Here is an 18894-nt window from a genome sequence, read left to right as displayed (position 1 = left end):
GGTCTGAGCAGTCTGCTCAGTATGACTCATGGCTAATGCCCTGGTGGTAGCTCCAACAGCCGTCAATGAGATGGTAGTAACAATGGTGGCTGTAGTTCCAAGATCCCTTTTCTGTCTGAAGAGAGTCATAGCGTGAGGGGCATCAATGGGCATAGGCACCCAGTGAGGCATGCGAGTAACCAGGGCATACCTAACTTTACTAGCATTCCAGCATTGGGCAAAAAAGCAAGTATCATTACCACAATTACTTGGCTCTATCTGGCTAATAATGAATAAAAATGGGGGATATAGACAAACAGGTGTGGGCTTATAGGAAATATTATGAGAAGCCTTAACCCCTCGTTGGAACATCCTGCGTCAGTTCTAGAACTAGCAGTGGTGGTGTCCGAGGTCTGAGTAGGTTCAGGAGACCATTGCCCCCAGGGGCGAGACGTGCTCCATGCCAATTGACTAACTCCATGTTTTCCTCCAATTTTGAAAGTCATTTAAGGTTCTTAAATTATTTTTTCCCTTTTTTCTTAAATTTTTCATCAATTACACTTTATTCATTCTGCATCCCCCCATAAGCCCCTCCCTCCTCCCATCCCAATCCCACCCTCCCTCCTCCCTCTGCTTGCATGCCACTCCCCAAGTCCACTAATAGGGGAGGTTCTCCTCTCCTTTCTGATCTTAGTATGTCAGTTCATATCAAAAGTGGCTGTATTGTCCTCTACTGTGGCCTGGTAAGGCTGCTCCCCCCCTCCCCCCCAGAGGGAGGTGATCAAAGAGCAGGCCAATCAGAGTATGTCAGAGGCAGTCCCTCTTCACATTACTATGTAACCCAATTGGACTCTGAACTGCCCTGGGCTAAAGCTTTAAAGTGAGTTGTTAAGTTGCTACTATGAGATCTCTCCAATTTTTTTAACTTTTTTTTTATTAATTACACTTTATTCATTTTGTATCCCCCATAAGCCCCTCCCTCCTCCCTTCCCGACCCCACCCTTCCTCCCCTTTCTGCATGCATGCCCCTCCCCAAGTCCACTGATAGGGGAGGTCCTCCTCTCCTTCCTTCTGATCTTAGACAATCAGTTCTCATCAGAAGTGGCTGCATTGTCATCTTCTGTGGCCTGGTAAGGCTGCTCCCCCCTCAGGGCGAGGTGATCAAAGAGCAGGCCAATAAGGTTATGTCAGAGGCAGTACCTCTTCCCATTACTATAACCCACTTGGACACTAAACTGCCATGGGCTACATCTGTGCAGGGGTTCTAGGTTATCTCCATCAATAGTCCTTGGTTGGAGTATGAGTCTCTGGGAAGTTCCCTGTGTTCAAATTTTCTTGTTCTGTTGCTCTCTTTGTGGAGTTCCTGTCCTCTCCAGCTCTTGCTATTTCCCACTTCTTACATAAAATTCCATTCACTCTGCCCACCAGTTGGCCATCAGGCTCAGCATCTGCTTTGATAGTCTGTAGGGCAGAGGCTTTCAGAGGCCCTCTGTGGCAGGTTCCTAGGTTGTTTCCTGTTTTCTTCTTCTTCTGATGTCCATCCTCTTTGCCTTTCAGGATGGGGATTGAGCATTTTAGTTAGGGTCCTCTCTTTTGCTTAGTTTGTTTAGATGTACCGATTTTAGTGGGTTTATCCTATGTTATATGCTTATATGAGTGAGTATATACTGTGTGTGTCTTTTTGCTTCTGGGACAACTCACTTAGGATGATCCTTTCCAGGTCCCATCATTTACCTGCAAATTTCATGATTTCCTTATTTTTCATTGCTGAGTGATACTCCATTGTATAGATGTACCACAATTTCTGCATCCATTCTTCAGTTGAGGGGCATCTGGGCTGTTTCCAGCTTCTGGCTATTACAAATAAAGCTGCTACAAACATGGTTGAGCAAATGTCCTTTTTGTGTACTTCAGCCTCTTTTGGATATATGCCTAGGAGTGGTATGGCTGGATCTTGAGGAAGTGCTATTCCTAGTTGTCTGAGAAAGTGCCAGATTGATTTCCAGAGTGGTTGTACAAGTTTACATTCCCACCAGCAATGGAAGAGGGTTCCCCTTTCTCCACAACCTCTCCAGCATGTGTTGTCACTTGAGTTTTTGATCTTGGCCATTCTCATGGGTGTAAGGTAAAATCTCAGGGTTGTTTTGATTTGCATTTACCTAATGGCTAATGATGTTGAGCATTTCTTTAAATGCTTCTCTGCCATTCTATATTCCTCTACAGAGAGTTCTTTGTTTAGCTCTGTTCCCCACATTTTAAGTGGATTACTTGGTTTGCTGCTTTTCAGCTTCTTTAGTTCTTTATATATACTGGATATGAGTCCTCTGTCAGATAAAGGGTTGGTGAAGATTCTTTCCCAATCTGTAGGTGGTCGCTTTGTTTTGATGACAGTGTCCTTTGCTTTACAGAAGCTTTTCAATTTCATGAGGTCCCATTTATTGATTGTTGCTCTTAGAGTCTGTGCTGTTGGTGTTCTGTTCAGGAAGTTTTCTCCTGTACCAATGAGTTCTAGGGTATTTCCCACTTTTTTTTCCTAGCCGATTTAATGTGTCTGGTTTTATGTTGAGTTCTTTGATCCACTTGGACTTCAGTTTTGTGCAGGGTGATAAGTATGGATCTATTTTCATTTTTCTACATGTAGACATCCAGTTGGACCAGCACCATTTGTTGAAGATGCTATCTTTTTTCCATTGTATGGTTTTGGCATCTTTGTCAAATATTAGGTGTCCATAAGTGTGTGGATTTATTTCTGGGTCTTCTGTTCAGTTCCATTGATCCACTGTTCTGTTTCTATTCCAGTACCATGCAGTTTTTATAACTGTTGCTCTATAGTACAGCTTGAGATCAGGGATGGAGATACCTCCAGAAGATCTCCAATTTCTTTATGAAGGCACTTGGTACTATGAATTTTCTTCTTAACGCTGCTTTCATTGTGTCACATAAATTTGAGTATGTTGTACCTTCATTTTCATTGAACTATAGTAAGTCTTTATTTATTTTTTTTTAAATTTCTTCTCTGACACAGTGGTCATTGAGCAGGGAGTTAAATTTCCGTGAGTGTGTAGGCTTTTTGTTATTCCTGTTGTTGTTGAGGTCCAACTTTAGTCCATGGTGGTCTGATAAAGAACAATGGGTTAATTCAATTTTCTTGTAACTGTTGAAGTTTGCTTCGTGACCAACTATATGGTTGATATTGGAGAAGGTTCTGTGTGGTGTTGAGAAGAAAGTATATTCTTTAGTGCTTGAGTGAAAACTTCTATAGACATCTATTAGGTCCATTTGATTCATGACCTCTGTTACTTTCATTATTTCTCTATTTAGTTTCTGTTTTGCTGAACTGTCCATTGGTAAGAGTGTGGTGTTGAAGTCTCTCACTAATGTATGGGGACAGATGGGTGATTTAAGTTTTAATAATGTTTGTTTTACAAATTCAGGTGCCCTTGTTATTTGGGCCATAGATATTCAGCACTGAGATGTCCTTTTGGTGAATTTTTCCTTTGATGATAATGAAATGTCCCTCTCCATCTCTTTTGATTAATATTGATTGAAAGTCTATTTTATTATATATGAGGATGGCTACTCCAGCCTGTTTTTTTTTTTTTTTTTTTTGGGTCTGTTTGCTTAAAAACCTCTTGCCAGCCCTTTATTCTGAGGTAATGTCTATTTTTGTTGCTGAGGTGTGTTTCTTGTATGCAGCAGAATGTTGGATCCTATTTATGTATCCATTCTGTTAGCCTGTGCCTTTTTTTTCTTAGTAATACCATATTTATTGTCATAAAAGTCTTACTGAATTTATCTTGTCTACCAGGAAACTCAAGGAAAGTTGACAATCAATTAAAGCACTCTTGTTAGTTTTCAGAGAATTTTGTCCTTTTGTTCAAATCATTATTTTTATTATTTACATTTGCACTTAATACATATGCTATTGTACTTTTTTGCCATTTTATTATTATTTTTATTAATTACAGTTTATTCACTTTGTATCCCACTGTATGCTCCCTCCTACCTCCTTGTCAATTGCACCCCCCTCCCTCTTTTCCACCCATGCCCCTCCCACAGTCCACTGACACTGGAGGTCTTCCTCCCCTTCCTTTCGATCCTACCCTACCAGGTCTCATCAGGAGTGGCTGCATTGTCCTCCTCTGTGGCCTGGTAAGGCTGCACCCCCCTGAAGGGGATGTGATAAAAAAGCAGGCCAATCAGTTCATGTCAGAGACAGTCCCAGTTTCCATTACTATGGAACCCACTTGGACACTGAATTGCTATGGGCTACATTTGTGCAGGGTTTCTAGGTTATCTCCATGTATGGTATTTGGCTGGAGTATCAGTCTCAGAAAAGATCCTTGCCCAGACATGCAGGTCATACTATTTCTCACTTCCTTCATGAGATTCCCTGTACTCTGCCCAAAGTTTGGCTATATGTCTCAGCATCTGCTTTGATACCCTGCAAGGTAGAGTCTGTCAGAGGCCCTCTGTGGCAGGCTCCTGTCCTGTTCCCTGTTTTCTCCCTCCTATGATGTCCATTCTCTTTGCCTTTCTCAATGAGGATTGAGCATCTTATCCAGAGTCCTCCTTCTTGATTAGTTTCTTTAGGTATACATATTTTAGTATGTTTATCCTATACTATATGTCTAATATCCACTTATGAGTGAATATATACCATGTGTGTCTTTATGCTTCTGGGATACTTCACTCAGAATGATCTTTTCCAGATCCCATCATTTGCCTGCAAATTTCATGATTTCCTTGTTTTTAATAGCTGAGTAGTACTCCATTGTGTAAATGTACCACATTTTCTGTATCCATTCCTCAAATGAGCAACCTCTGGATTATTTCCAGCTTCTGGCTATTACAAATAAAGCTGCCGTGTACATAGTTGAGCCAATGTCCTTGTTGTATACTTGAGCATCTTTTGGATATATGCCCAGGAGTGGTATAGCTGGATCTTGAGGTAGCACTGTTCCTAATGTTTGAGAAAGTGCCAGGTTGATTTCCAAAATGATTGTGTATGTTTACATTTCCACTTGCATGGAGGAGGGTTCCCCTTTCTCCACACCCTCTCCAGCATGTGTTGTCACTTGAGTTTTTGATCTTAACCATTCTTATGGGTATAAGGTGAAAACTCATGGTCATTTTGATTTGCATTTTCCTGATAGCTAAGGACATTGAGCATTTCTTTACGTATTTCTCTGTCATTCTATATTCCTCTACAGAGAATTCTCTGTTTAGCTTTGTACCCCATTTTTTAATTGGATTACTTGATTTGTTGCTGTTTAATTTTTTGAGTTCTTTATATATCCTGGATATTAGCCCTCTGTCAGATATAGGGTTGGTGAAGATCCTTTCCCAATCTGTAGGCTGTCTTTTTGTTCTGATGACAGTGTCATTTGCTTTACAGAAGGTCTTCAGTTTCATGAGGTCCCATTTATTGATTGTTGATCTTAAAGCCTGTGCTGTTAGTGTTCTTCAATTGTACCTTCTATGCTTGAGGTTCTTTCCTCCATCTTTTGTATTCTATTGTTGATGCTTACCTCTATGATTCCAGTGACTCTCTAAGTTTTCAATCTCCAGGATATTCTTGGTTTGTGCTTTCTTTATTGATTATATTTCCATTTTCATGTCTTGAACAGATTTATTCATGTCCTTCACCTGTTGTATTTTACTTCATGTCTTTTTATTGGTCTCTATTTGTTTGATTTTATTTTCCTATATTTCTTTGAGGGATTTATTCGATTCCTCTTTAAATGCCTCTAACAATTTCATAAGCATAGATTTAAGGTCATTTTCCTGTGTTTCAGCTGTGTTAGACTATCTAGTGTTTGGGGAAAGGGGTTGCCCTGTTTTCTGTTGATTGTGGTCTTACACTGGTTTTTCACCATCTGGTTTTATATGACATTGGCTGTTTGTTCCTGGAAACTGCTGGGTTTCTTGGGCCTTTGTGATCCAGTGAGGTCCTGCTGTTCTCCTTATGACAGTGAGTAGAGTAGAACTGAACGCTGGAACCACACATCTCTGGAGTCCAGAGTCATCTTCAGGATGGTGGAAGAAGTCCAGAGGAACATGAACGGGTGCTGGTGCTTTGAAGTCGGCCACACTGCAGGTTGCTGGCCAAGCACTGTACTCCTGGTATTCAAATTAGGCTGGGCTCCAACATCTTGGAACCAGGATCCTGTATGTGCCTTTTGTCCAGCTGGTCTCTATAAATGGACCAATTGAATTGTGGGTGGATTGAAGTTGGGATACTGTCCCAGGAACCCAGGCACTACCCTCAGGGCAGAGGGAGGAATCCAAGGTCTAGTTGTTGGAGCAGAGCATTTCTGGAACTTGGTACCAGAGCTCAAGTAGCAGGGGGCTCACCCTCTAAGACTCCTGGACTGGGGAGGTGGTCACAGGAATGGGTGTGGTGGTGTGGGGGGTGGAGTGAGAAGACCTAGACCTGTGCACCACCAGCTTCTGGGATGTCCCCTTCTGCCTGGGAAATACCAGGCTACTCACTGGATTCAGAGTCTCTGATCTTCTGCTACTCAGATATGGTACACACTGGCTGCCATCATCTTGGAAGCCAATTCCTAGTTTTGTAATCTAATCATGTAAAGCTGAAATTTCTTTTTAGCAAAATCTTAATTGTATTATAGCCCAATACATATACTGTCATGTTTTAAATACTTTCTAATTTCTCTTAAAACTCTTTGACCCACAAATAGTAAGAAATATGCTCAATTTTGAAATATTTTCCATTTTCCTAAATATCATCTGGTTGTTGATTATAAGTGAACTTTGTTGTATATTGAGAACATTATGTAAAATTACTTCACTAATGTTTTCACAATGTGGTGATGGAATTTATGGTCCTTGTCTGGGCCTGCATGTCCCAGTGCACATAGCCTTGTGAACTCTACCTCTGCCACTCCTAAAGTCAGTATTCACATAGCCTGGTGGCCAGGTTTAGGTGTAAAATTTCCTATTGACTTGTAAGAACATGTCCAACTAGCACCTGGAATTCCTCGTCATGCAAATGAAGCCCCAGCCAATAATGTACACTCACCCTGAAAACCCCTACTCACTTACCCAAGGCTTATATAGCCCTTATTCCCTCCCAGTAAAGGAGAGCTGTTTCACTGAAAACTGTCTCAAAGAAGGCTATTTCTTCTGCACTCACCAGTGTTTGAGATCCTGCTAACCCACCCACCCAGCTAAGCTTCATTCCTTCCAGTCCAGCCCCGGGGCACAATGGTACCTGCAGACCTGGGCCAGAAAAGTACTTTTACTCTTCTCTCAGGAAAGGTGAAACACACTGTCACATTTAACTGTTGACCCTACTTCAGATTAATTATTCACTTATATGTTCTTTTAGTATATATGTTTAAAACCCCACAAGGTCATTACTATTATTTTATGGAGTCATTTATATTAATCACACATTATATTTTTCCTCTTCATTCTTGCCTTTATCTCTGATCACAGTGTTTCATTCCCTACTGATTTATGAATACCTTACTATTTGCTTTAGTTATTGTCTGTTTTAGGATAAACTGTATGATCTTGACAAAATGTCTAGAATTGTTAGCATTCTTAAAGTGTAGTAGAATTCTAAGTGGCAGAGTGATGAAGTAGTAATAAGTCTGATTTGGATTACAGTAGTGATGGGAGTCTAACATTGCTTACTTTCTGTTATATTTAGATCTGCTACGGCTTTGGAGAATAACTGTCTTGTTTTGGCTATTTCAATACTATCATTGCATTGTGTTTTGTTTTTTTTTCTTGTTTGTTTGTTTTTTGCTTTTCCCCTGGAGGTTATGGCATGAATTTCTTTTTATATGCTCTGACTTTATTTATTTTTATTCTTTGACTCATTTAATTGATAGTTTCAACATTTAAAACATGAATCTTGCTTCTGTTTAGATAATAAGGTAGTTAAGAACGTTGCTTTTGCAGAGGACTGGAGTTTGGTCTACAATACTAACATCAACATAACAGATGGCTTATAATAGCTTGTAACTCCAACTCCAGGGACTCCAATACCCTGTTCTGGCTTCTACAAGCACCTGCATATCCCCTCTACACACATATATACAAATAAGCTAAAATTAAAATCTTAATACATGAATATTTAGTTCATGAATTTTATTATATACAAATGCTGTCAGCTTTATAAATGACTAGGTACCAAAATTCTAGCAAATCTTATTTCCATTCATAAATTTCTGTTAGTCTGAAATTTCCTTTTACAATACTGTTTTACAATTACTGTTTTAGGTATATATGACAAAGTATGAATATTTTTATGATATAAAATAATCACTTTATTTAGGACAATTTGATATAATTGAATGCTATCCCTGACACAAGTGAAATATTTGTATTTCTTTAAGCTAATGTTTATTGTACGACTAAGTTGTGTTTATTTTATTTTCTAAAATATAAGTATTTCAAATATAACACTAGTTCTGAGGCATAAAGAGATAAATTTCAGAAAAGTTTTTAGTTTAAATATGAAAATGGCTACCAGTTTGTGGATTGCAAACTCTTCCTTCTAACAATGAGAGTCCTCAAAGACTGACATCTTTTCATTTTTGTTGTTCTTCACAAGGGAGACTATGACTTCTGACTGTGTGTTTAAAAATTCTCTAGGAGCACTTCAAGTTCATGTGTCTTCATGCTCTGGGGGGACACATGTTGTTGTTGATCACCATCTTGGTAAACCATTGGTATTCTGATAAACTTTCACTGGAATCTGAATTTTTTTCTGACATACAATCTTCTTCTGTACCCTAACTATGGTCTTATAAGTGGTTACTTCTATGCGGTCTTAGTTTCTGTATGAAATGTTTTGGAGCCTATGTCCTCAGACTTATTACCTATGTGGTTTTCTGAAATTATTCTCCTCATGGCATCTTCTGTTGCTGTCTTGTGTTTCTGGAAATGATCATCAAAAATCTAGATGTCTTTTAGGTACTTTTGACAACTCTATTTATACTGAAGCAGAACTATATTTATATTTATCCTGACAAGATACTAGCAGCACCCACAATAAAAATTTTTAATATTATTACAAATATCTGCACTGAAAACATGTTACTTTCTCTTAGAATTTCTTCAGATTCTATATGACAAAACAAAAGATGATTACTGTTATCCAGATTTTAGACAGTGCAACCACTACAGTCTGTAAAACTGAACTTTTGAAAGTTTGCTACTGTGTTTTCATGATCTTAATGAAAACTTCTGCTGTCATCACTGTAAATGTCTACTGTTATCATGCTGATAGGTTTTCAAAGTTGCCAATTGGAGGGGTTCTCTTTTCATGGAAAAGGAAACTAAGGAACCTTATACGGTAAGGATGGTCCCTGTGTGAGAAGATGTTTTCTCCAGCTGAAGCATTTTAAATTGCTGTTATTTATACATTTTAGTACTATCTAAACTAATAAAACTGTTTTGTTTGTTTTAAATGCTAAAAAGGGATGCACTTTGCAAATAGTATCTATTTTTTTTCCCTGGGGAAGAAAATACCAAACACATAGACAATGATATAAACAAACTATATTCTATAATACGAACTATTAAGACAATCTTACTGTACTTGTCGCCTCCTCATCAAATTTGTGTAAGCAGCTTAATGAGTCTTTTTTATGTTCCTGAGCTGGTAAAGCAGTAACTTTCAGTGGGCTTGTCCAACCTAAAACCCAAAAATGTATGCATTTTAGGTAAAAAACACAGTATTGCTTTTTCTTCCATTAGAAACATCTAGTTGATGTGCATTAAACTGTAACATGGTTTCTGATAATTGTAAGTTAAGTTTGATGCTTCCCAAATTGTATGAAATCCATGCTAAGATTACAAATTTAAAACTTGGGTCATAACTGGCCATAATACTAGACTTTTATTTACATTAAATGAAACAAGATGTATCTTGACCAACCCCAAAACTTTAAATTGTGATAGAGCACACACCTAGAATCTTAACACATTACTTAGAATTTGTGGGTATCTGCACCAGTAGTAAAACCAAGGTCCACTTTGGGCTGCAGATACTGTAGCCACAGTAGAGGGTATAAACCACAGCTTATGTACACCTAGAGCACAAGCCAAACAGAATACTGTGGGATTCCCAAGACTGTTTCTCCAGCCATATTATACTTTATTAAGCCAGAAGTGAATAATTGTGATTAATTTACCCCATTGATAGGATGTGTGGATCCCTAGGTGCAAGGCTCCGCTTAAAAAAATACCTGAAAAACAAAATTCTATTTTCCTTTTTAAAGCTTATTTTGGTAATTATGGAGCCATTTCTAACCTTTCTCTGGGGACAAGTCCATTGAAGTGTACTGAAGACAAACCATCTTAGCACATGGTAAAGTGAGCCCATGCCCCATTTTGCCTCAAATTTCTGTAGAATCTATTTTGAAGATCAAATATGAATTGTTATGTTTTTTAAACAGACAAGTTGGTCCCAAAAGAGCAAAATAGAGAAAGTGGGAAATCTATTTTATGGTCCCAACTCATAGAAGCAACATCTATAAGTAGCTGATAGAGTAGCTTGGAGGTTTCTTTCAGAGTTGCAGCAGAGTGCCTTCATAAGGAACATTACCAGCCCAGTTCCAGGATGGGTAAGGATTAGGTGTTCTGCTCTCTTTTTTGTAGTCACAGAGTCAGGAGGACAGACTGACCAATCCAGGACAAACATGTGAAATGCCAAATCCCATCTAAAGGCAGGATCTCAGCTTAAATAGAATAAGATAATTTGTTAACATAGTATGTTCTGTTTTTGTTGGCAGCATGTGTGTGTGTGTGTGTGTGTGTGTGTGTGTGTGCATGTGTATGTCTTTTCAGCCAGATTAGCAACTGAGAGAGAGAGAGAGTTTAGGGAATAGAGTTTAGAAGTTTGTGCTGGCAAAGTCTGAGGTATAGAATTGGAGGCATAAAGCAAAGTAGCTGAATGAAGGTAGAAAAGAGACTTGAAGGTGGGCCTGTAGATATCTGTTTTATTTACTCAGTGAGACTTGGAGTCAGAAAAAGTACTTTCTAAGCATGGCCATTGTCTAGTAGATATGGCCAGATATGAATTCAAAGGTCACATGCAAGACAGTACATCTTGATGAAGTTCTCGGCAGCAAACCATGTTTTGTTTAGTTGAAGGTGAAGAGTCAGCCACATGGTAAAATGAGTCCATCCCTCATCTTGGCTGGAAACTTTTTCAAGATGTTAGCAACCAAGTGTCCTGGCTGTCATCTTTGCTACTGATATCATAAAGGCAAATGTCATGTGACTTCACCACCATCTTGGTTAGACATCACCAAATGAGACAAAACAAAATGGTGGCACCTGTAAAACTTCATCGTCCCACTGAATCCACTGCAAATCACTATACCCCTTTTGTATTAGACTAAGGAGAAAACATCAAACTTCTAAAATGCTTGCTTTGTAATTTTTTTCTGTTCTTTTTATTTTTTATATTAATTACAATTTATTAACTTTGTATCCCATCTGTAGCCCCCTCCCTCATTCCCTCCTAATCCCACCCTCCCTCCCTCATGTCTTCCCGTGCCCCTCTCCAAGTGCACTGATAGGGGAAGTCCTCCTCCTCAGTCATCTGACCCTAGCTTATCAGGTCTCATGAGGACTGGCTGCACTGTCCTCCTCTGTGGCCTGGCAAGGCTACTCCCCCATCAGGGAGAGGTGACCAAAGAGCTGGCCACTGAATTCATGCCAGAGAGAGTCCCTTTTCCCCTTACTAGGGAACCCACTTGGATACTGAGTTCCCATGGGCTACATTTGTGCAGGGGTTCTAGGTTATCTCCATGCCTGGTCCTTGGTTGGAGTATCAGTCTCAGAAAAGATACATGGGCCCAGATTTCTTGGTTCTGTTGGGTGGAGCTTCTGTCCTCTCCAGGTCTTTCTATCTTGCCTTCTTTCATAATATTCCCTGCACTCTGCCCAAAGTTTAGCTATGAGTCTCAGCATCAGCTTTGATTCCCTGCTGGGTAGAGTATTTCAGAGGTCCTCTGTGGTAGGCTCCTATCCTGTTCCCTGTTTTGTAATTTTAATGTTTTGGTTTGTTTTAATTTTACATGATACAGGTATTAGCTTCTAAAGAGAGTCTAGAATTTTTTCCTGGCCACCTGCCTCCAAACACTGGCATAGTAACACACGGAGGAGCATTCGGCTCAACAGGTCCCAGAGACTCAAAGGACAAGTGGCCAAGTGCTGGACAAGCTGCCGTCAGTGAGGAGCTGCTATGGTAGGCTCTGCCAGGTCTCACTGTCTGGTATTTCTTTCTGGTGTCTCCAGCCCCATTTCCCTCTAACTGAGATAAGACATTTCCCTCACCCCAATACTTCACTGACATGTGTCTGCTTTTGTTTCTGCCAGAACTAACTTTGTTTTTAAGTTTTGTTTCCACAATGAAAATGATAAAACCATAATCCCAACAAACAATAATGTTTAAAACCTTGGTTTATTAAAGCATATTTTATGTATGATTATGTATTCATGCACTGTCTGTCCACAAGTGATTATGATTTTTTAATATCATGAAATTTTTTTTAGCAAGAAATTGATTTGTAAACGCAAGTTGTTAACTTGGTTTAACTTCATTTTGTTCATAGTAAAACTAAAATTAATCATAATAATGGCTAACGGTCCTGAATCCTTCTTTGGAACAATTAACATCAGTTTTTTAAGTTTAAAAATATTTAAATCTATTTTTAAGACAAGGACACATGGACAAGACAGACAAAATCATATAATTGTAATAAAAATGGTATCTCCTTGATCCTTATCCTAGTTCTGGTTTTGCAATATGTTCCCCATTTCTTGGGTATATGAATTAACTTTAAGAGATAATTGTTCCTACCCCAAGATACATTTGTCTTATTGGAAAGTTGCCCTTCCTTTAGATAAAAATTAGTTAGTATTTATGCTCTTACATGTGTTTTATATATAAGTGAATGCACATATAAACACAAACATCCTGAGGATTTTAAGGCTATGGGACCTTAAAATGTCCTCATACAAACTAGGAAAAGACTTTTCAGTGTGATTATTTCTGGATCTCCTGCACTCCCATCAGTAGCCCCTCATCAACTGATTCTCTGTAAGTACATAGACTGCCTCCCTCACACAGCACAATCCAAAGAAAGATATGATATCACGCGAAATGGCTGTCTTCTGTTCGGGATCTTTGTCATCAGTTTGGTTTTATCATGGTCCCTTAGACAGAACCACCTCAGAGGCACTCTAGCTGCTTCCCTTTCTACCACCTCTTTTGTCAGCTTGAAGAATTAGGAGAGATCTGTATTCCAAACCTCTGAAACAGTTTGAGTGACCTCTGAAATGGGAACTAGTAGGCACATCTGACTTTTTTTTTTTTTAATCAGTTAACCTCTATGTCTCAATAGCTGTCAGAAACCTTAAAGAAAATTCAGATTGGCTGAATACCCTTCAGAACCTACTTTATTCTTTGGATGCTGCAATTATCCAAAGACTAGATCTCCTGAGAACTGATAAAGATGGATTTTGCACCCTATTCCAGAAACAATGTTCCTTTTGCATCAACAAATCTAAACTGGTTTGAGATGGGCCCAAAGAGTCTGGGACCATACCAAAATAATTCAGTGACAAGACTCCTCCTATGGATGGAATTTTGGTTCCCTTCTACTTTGGCTCCTCCCCTTGATCACTCCTTTACTTCTTATTATCCTTATTCTTGAATTTATACCCCAAATTTTACATGTTTTTCTTAACAGACCCACCTCCCTTAAGGTAACCAGACTTCCCCCTTTATGTGAGCAGGAATATCCCATATAAGCTCCCTTAGCGGCTCTCACCCTGCAACAGTTTCCTTAACTCTTGATAAAACAGCAAGAAGATTTCTTTGGATACTGCCGAGGAGCCCTGGTTGCAAGGAGCCTTCATCCCTTTCACCCAAGATGAGATACAATTCTTTGCAGTAGTCTTCCATTTTACCTTGCTCTCCGTTTTTGTTGCTCTTTAGGCCCTTGCTGCTTTTGATAGCTTACTTTGGTCCAGTACAACTGTACTACAACCATTGGCTTCATATATTGCTTCCCTTACTTCACCCATGTAAAGGTGCCCAATGAAATACTTTTCACTAGCCTAAACCTCTTAATCCATCCCCATCTTAAAATTTCTATGGCACTTTTGTCAATCTCTACCTAACATTCTGTATACTGAAATAGAATTTCTGTAACTTTCGCATTTAGTTTTGGTCTGTTTATAGATAGAAATGAAAGAAATTATATAAACAATATATTAGCTAGGTTGTCCAACTCATGGCATGAAAGAATTAAGACAGTAAAATATTCATTTCAAAAACCCAACCAAACAAAATCCCAAAGAGCTACAAAATATAGTATTAGGCATTTTAAATGAATTATCTAATTACTTTCCTGGATCTTCGAGAAATGTGGGTAAGAATGGCCTCTGCCATATAAATTGCTATGAAGACACATAGCAATTTCTGGGATTTATGTGCTTAGCAAATTACAACAAGGAAGATAATTATTTGGATATTTATTTAATTTGCAATTGTAAGAGGGCTCTTGAATACTAGGAATCTGTGTATGTGTGTATATAATATGTGTACATACCAGGAATGGTAGTAGCAAAAAAAATTCTGGATACTATGTAGACAAGCCATCTAATGATAGATTAGAAATCTAATGACACTAGCCATATAATATATTTAACAAAAAATAGTCTTCAAAGTATTTGTTGCCCTGTAAGTATGCTGACAGTCATATCAAGATGAAAGGCAGAGTGTGCTTCTAAGGTACTGATGAACATGAAGAAAATTCATACACTGAAGTAATGAAACCACTATGTGGCAATTGCAACAATAATGGAGCCCAGAGTTCTATGAGGCTGCAGAAGAGAGCTATCTAGTCCAACCAGATTGTCAGGAGTTAGGAACATCTTCCTGAAGATGACAACTGATCTAATCTTGAAAATTAAATAGGGCTTATTTTTTTTAAAAAAAGGGGAAGTGGATAAAAAGCAGTTGTTCCAGGCAGGGAAATAGCATGTATAGTAGTAGCCTGGTCTATGAAATTATAATGCTCTTAAGAAACTACAGAATGTTAGTTATAGCTATGGTGCAACTTATCAGGAGGGGAATGGTGGAAGAATAGGGAAAGAAAGGGTCAGCACAGCAAAGCCTTGAACCTAAACTATAGATGGAGTTCTTTGGAGTATTTTAACTAGAGAGTTTTAAAACTTTCAGAACCACTGTGATTTACTCAGGTGACTAGCAGAAGTGAGGCTGCTGTAGCAAGTCTGGTAGTTTCCATAGATAATCCTTCTGTGATCTCCTAGCAAAGAACAGTCTTTTTTGTCCTCTAGTCATAGTTTTGCTCCATGAATTAATCCGTTGTACAAACTTTGGATTCAGAAATTTAAATTTGGGAGCTAAGTGGAGAGAGATGTTGGCTGAGGAAAGATATTTATTGGGGATGTAATTTTAGTTTTGTTAAAATCTGACATACTTGTCATTTATGATTAATAAACATCTCTAACATTGTCTAAGTTATTGAAACACTTCAAATATTATGTGGAACTCGGTCCCCAAATCTCAGGTATTACTCTTAGAAACTGTTAGTAGATTAAGAGCATCCAGTGCTTTTAACCAATGAACCATCTCTCTAGCCCAACTTTATTTCTTTTAATGACGCATTCTTGGTAATAAACTATTATGCATTGGATTATTAATAAAGAATGAGTGCAGCTCCTTTTTTTGATTTCTAATAATTAGCATAGTGTTTATTGTTTGTTGAGAAAGTACATTTGATTCTCTGCAACATATTTCCCTAGATAGAATTTTCAGATAACTAACTCTTAAAATACACCGACCTCATAAACAATCTATATAGGAAGTCTATAACTCAGGAACTCCCCCCATGCCCACCTTGAGTGATATATGAAAAACATAATTCTTCCCTCTGCTTACACCTCTCCAGTTTCTCCTTTCCAGCTTAAAAGCAGCTGGAGGGTGAGGTAATGTTAAGTGCTCTTTTCCCTTTGATTTCTTTCCTTCTTTGTACTTTGTTCTTGGTCCCTAAAAACTTTGGTCTTTCTCTGGGAGGAATGTCAGAACATATACATCTCTACGGTGCAGACATGTGGTGGCCCTGCTCTTCATTCACATATTGTCTTCCTTAATCCCCTAAAGTTTTGGATGAAAGCTGAAGATGAACTGTGGAAGCATCCTACGATTTCTGACACCACAGCAAGCAAGGCAACCCAGACAAAGGTTTGACCTTTTTCCTTTTCCCATAGTCAAAGATGCTAATCTTTTATCACTCCCTCCTGCCTACCATGCACACTTCCCTACACAGGAAGTAGTTGTTGTGGTTTTCCTTTGGAGATATTTCTCACTATATCTGTGCCCAGAGAATCATAGTACAAATGACAGTAGTGCCATTAATTCAGCTTTCAGAAGCATAACACTATTTATGGAGGGTTTGCTTCTTTTCAGTTCCTGTTCTTACCCAATTTACTTTCATCTTTCTTATTTAATTTCAGTCTGTATAACCTTTCTAATCAGCAGATTGTTTACATGGGAGAAAAACAAAAAAGGAATCTCTTTGTGATACGTAAATTGAAGTACTCTAAGTGATACACAAACCTCTTTTGGCAAAATAAGGTTATCTGTATAACTACAATAAAATTATCTGTTAATATATTTGCTGTTCATTGAAAAAAAATATATTTGCTGTTGATAAATTAAACTTAAAAATTATATTTAATTTTTAAACCAAAGTTTGCTTTACAAGCAGATTTATACAGTCTTACTTTTAATAAGACCTTCTTAATATCTAACTTAATTTGTCCAGTTATAGTTAGCATCAATTTAACTGCTAAAATCTCAGGTTCATGATCCTTTTTTTTTTTTTTTTAACTTGGAAGACACATAAAGGCTATGTTGCTTTACTTACCTCCAAGTTTTGCCCTGATGGAAATGTCTGATACTTCCCTGGAATTCCATTTCCTGTCCTGTTGTAGCTTTTGTGATAGTATAGTCTGCCTTTTTACTGTTGTTTGAAATCCTTTGTCTGGCCTAGGAACTCTATTTTGAGGTTTCACATCACCGAAACCCACCAGGTTTGGTATAGCTCTGCCAATGCCAGGCTTTAAATCAGCATCTCCACCAGGACTCATAAATCCTGAGCAGGGGTCACCCAAGTTCACATCATCACGAAGTGGAGATAGCGGATACTCCTGACCATATGGTGGGGGATATGGGTAGTGATTATGAAAGTTTGGCAGGCCTGAAGGGGGATAAGGATGAAATTTTGCAAATGTAGGGTTGCATTTCTTTTCAAATCTTCCACAGTTATGTCTGTCTTCACATCCTTTCACAAAGGGCATATTCATTTTCCGTAGGAGTTCACAGTAGTGTGGGTAATCTGGATGTTCAACAGCCTTTGACCCTGAGAAGATGAACTTTTTTGGGATACTCATCTTTCCAGGTATGTTCTTAGCCTCCATATCCATGGACTGTCTCATCGCTTTTGAGGATTGTGAATTAAATTCCTTTGACAATCCTTTACTAGTTTTTAACTATTAAAAACCCATCAATTCTTCCAGCAATGGAAGAATAGGATTAATCTAGCATAAAGTTATTAAATCAGTTTTCTAAATGTTAGTAATTTTTTTTCTGCTGAAAGGGAGATAGGCCAGTATAGAAATAGGATAGAATGAATAAAAAAACAAAAGAAAAGTCTTTGTTGCTTGGCAACAGGTAGAACCTTAACTCATGGAACTACTTATTATATACATCATAATGCATTTTTTTTTTCAGGAAAACAAAATAGGTGCCAGTAATATTTCCATTACACATTTTTTTTCTGCCAATACTCAGGAAAACAATATTCACACATGTGTATCTGTAAAATTTTTTATGTTTATATTTTGTGGGTAAGAAAGTAACTTAAAGAATATGCTGCAGTTGATCTAGTAAACACACATACAGCCTCTCTCTTACACACACAATAAGTATTTTTCTGATTGGGATAAATTATAAAAAATGGTATATGTTTAATTTAAACACACTGTAACATTACACTGATTTTTAAGGAAAGTAATTCAGAAATTACAGCCAAAGCGAAGGTGCATTCTTATATGCCTTAAATTATCATCAGTTTCCTTAAGGCTACCACAATGTCCAGAATGAAAGCAATGAGAGTATTTATGTTATTTCAGTAAATGGCAGCATAAAAAGCAAGGGCTGTTTTACATGAAAACCTCAACTAACTTGAATTATTACAACTTGGGGGTAATAGCTCACACCTTCCTTAAATTAAGGGGGGGAAATGGCAAGGTTCTACCAGAGTCAGGCATAGAATGTATAAATCACATCAACTTTATGATAGTAAGTGTAAGCAAACTATGATGATTGAAATTTTGAGATATAGTACTAAGCAAGAGGCAAAGTTGCAATGAATGTCGACGTTTCTCAGCATGAGGTCCTGGACACAGTATATAAAAGACATGAAAGGAAGTTTTTAGTCCACTCAGTATTATTTTTTCATATTAAAGGGAAAAATTTAATTCTTCTTGCTGCTCAAAATTCATTGTTCACTATATTTGTATAAAATTTATTTCTATCATAGCTGAACTACTATTGAATCCTTCCAATGGCAGAAAAGTGGATGTATGATTCTCTTTCATTTTAAAATATGTTCTCATTTTAAATGGCTTCTTAGCTGGTTTTGCATGTTTTCCTGAATCTAGGTTATGAAAAGTGATCTTCCAGGTTGAATACTGCATGAAAGTAAATTTCATCTACCTCATTTCTTCCGTTTTCCCACCATGCCACTTTCTTAGGAAACACCTTTAATCCTTTCTGGGTGTTCACTACATCTAACTCCCATGGAGTTCCACACACTGAGAATGTAC

General features: G+C 38.0%; 1 protein-coding gene across 1 annotated transcript in view; it reads right to left on the bottom strand.

Moving 5' to 3' along the window:
* Spmip7 (sperm microtubule inner protein 7) overlaps positions 1-17502 on the bottom strand; it is a 56187-nt gene extending 38685 nt beyond the window's left edge. Inside the window, exons 1-2 of the mRNA XM_060365207.1 lie at positions 16932-17502; positions 9555-9655 (exon numbers count right to left, since the gene is read on the bottom strand). Of these exons, the coding sequence (XP_060221190.1) occupies positions 9555-9655; positions 16932-17502 (672 nt within the window). The remainder of the gene's footprint in view (positions 1-9554; positions 9656-16931) is intronic.
* Positions 17503-18894: the final 1392 nt, after the last annotated feature.

Source organism: Meriones unguiculatus, chromosome 12 (genome assembly GCF_030254825.1).
Source record: "Meriones unguiculatus strain TT.TT164.6M chromosome 12, Bangor_MerUng_6.1, whole genome shotgun sequence".
Classification (NCBI taxonomy): domain Eukaryota; kingdom Metazoa; phylum Chordata; class Mammalia; order Rodentia; family Muridae; genus Meriones; species Meriones unguiculatus.
This window is presented reverse-complemented; position numbering and strand designations above follow the sequence as displayed.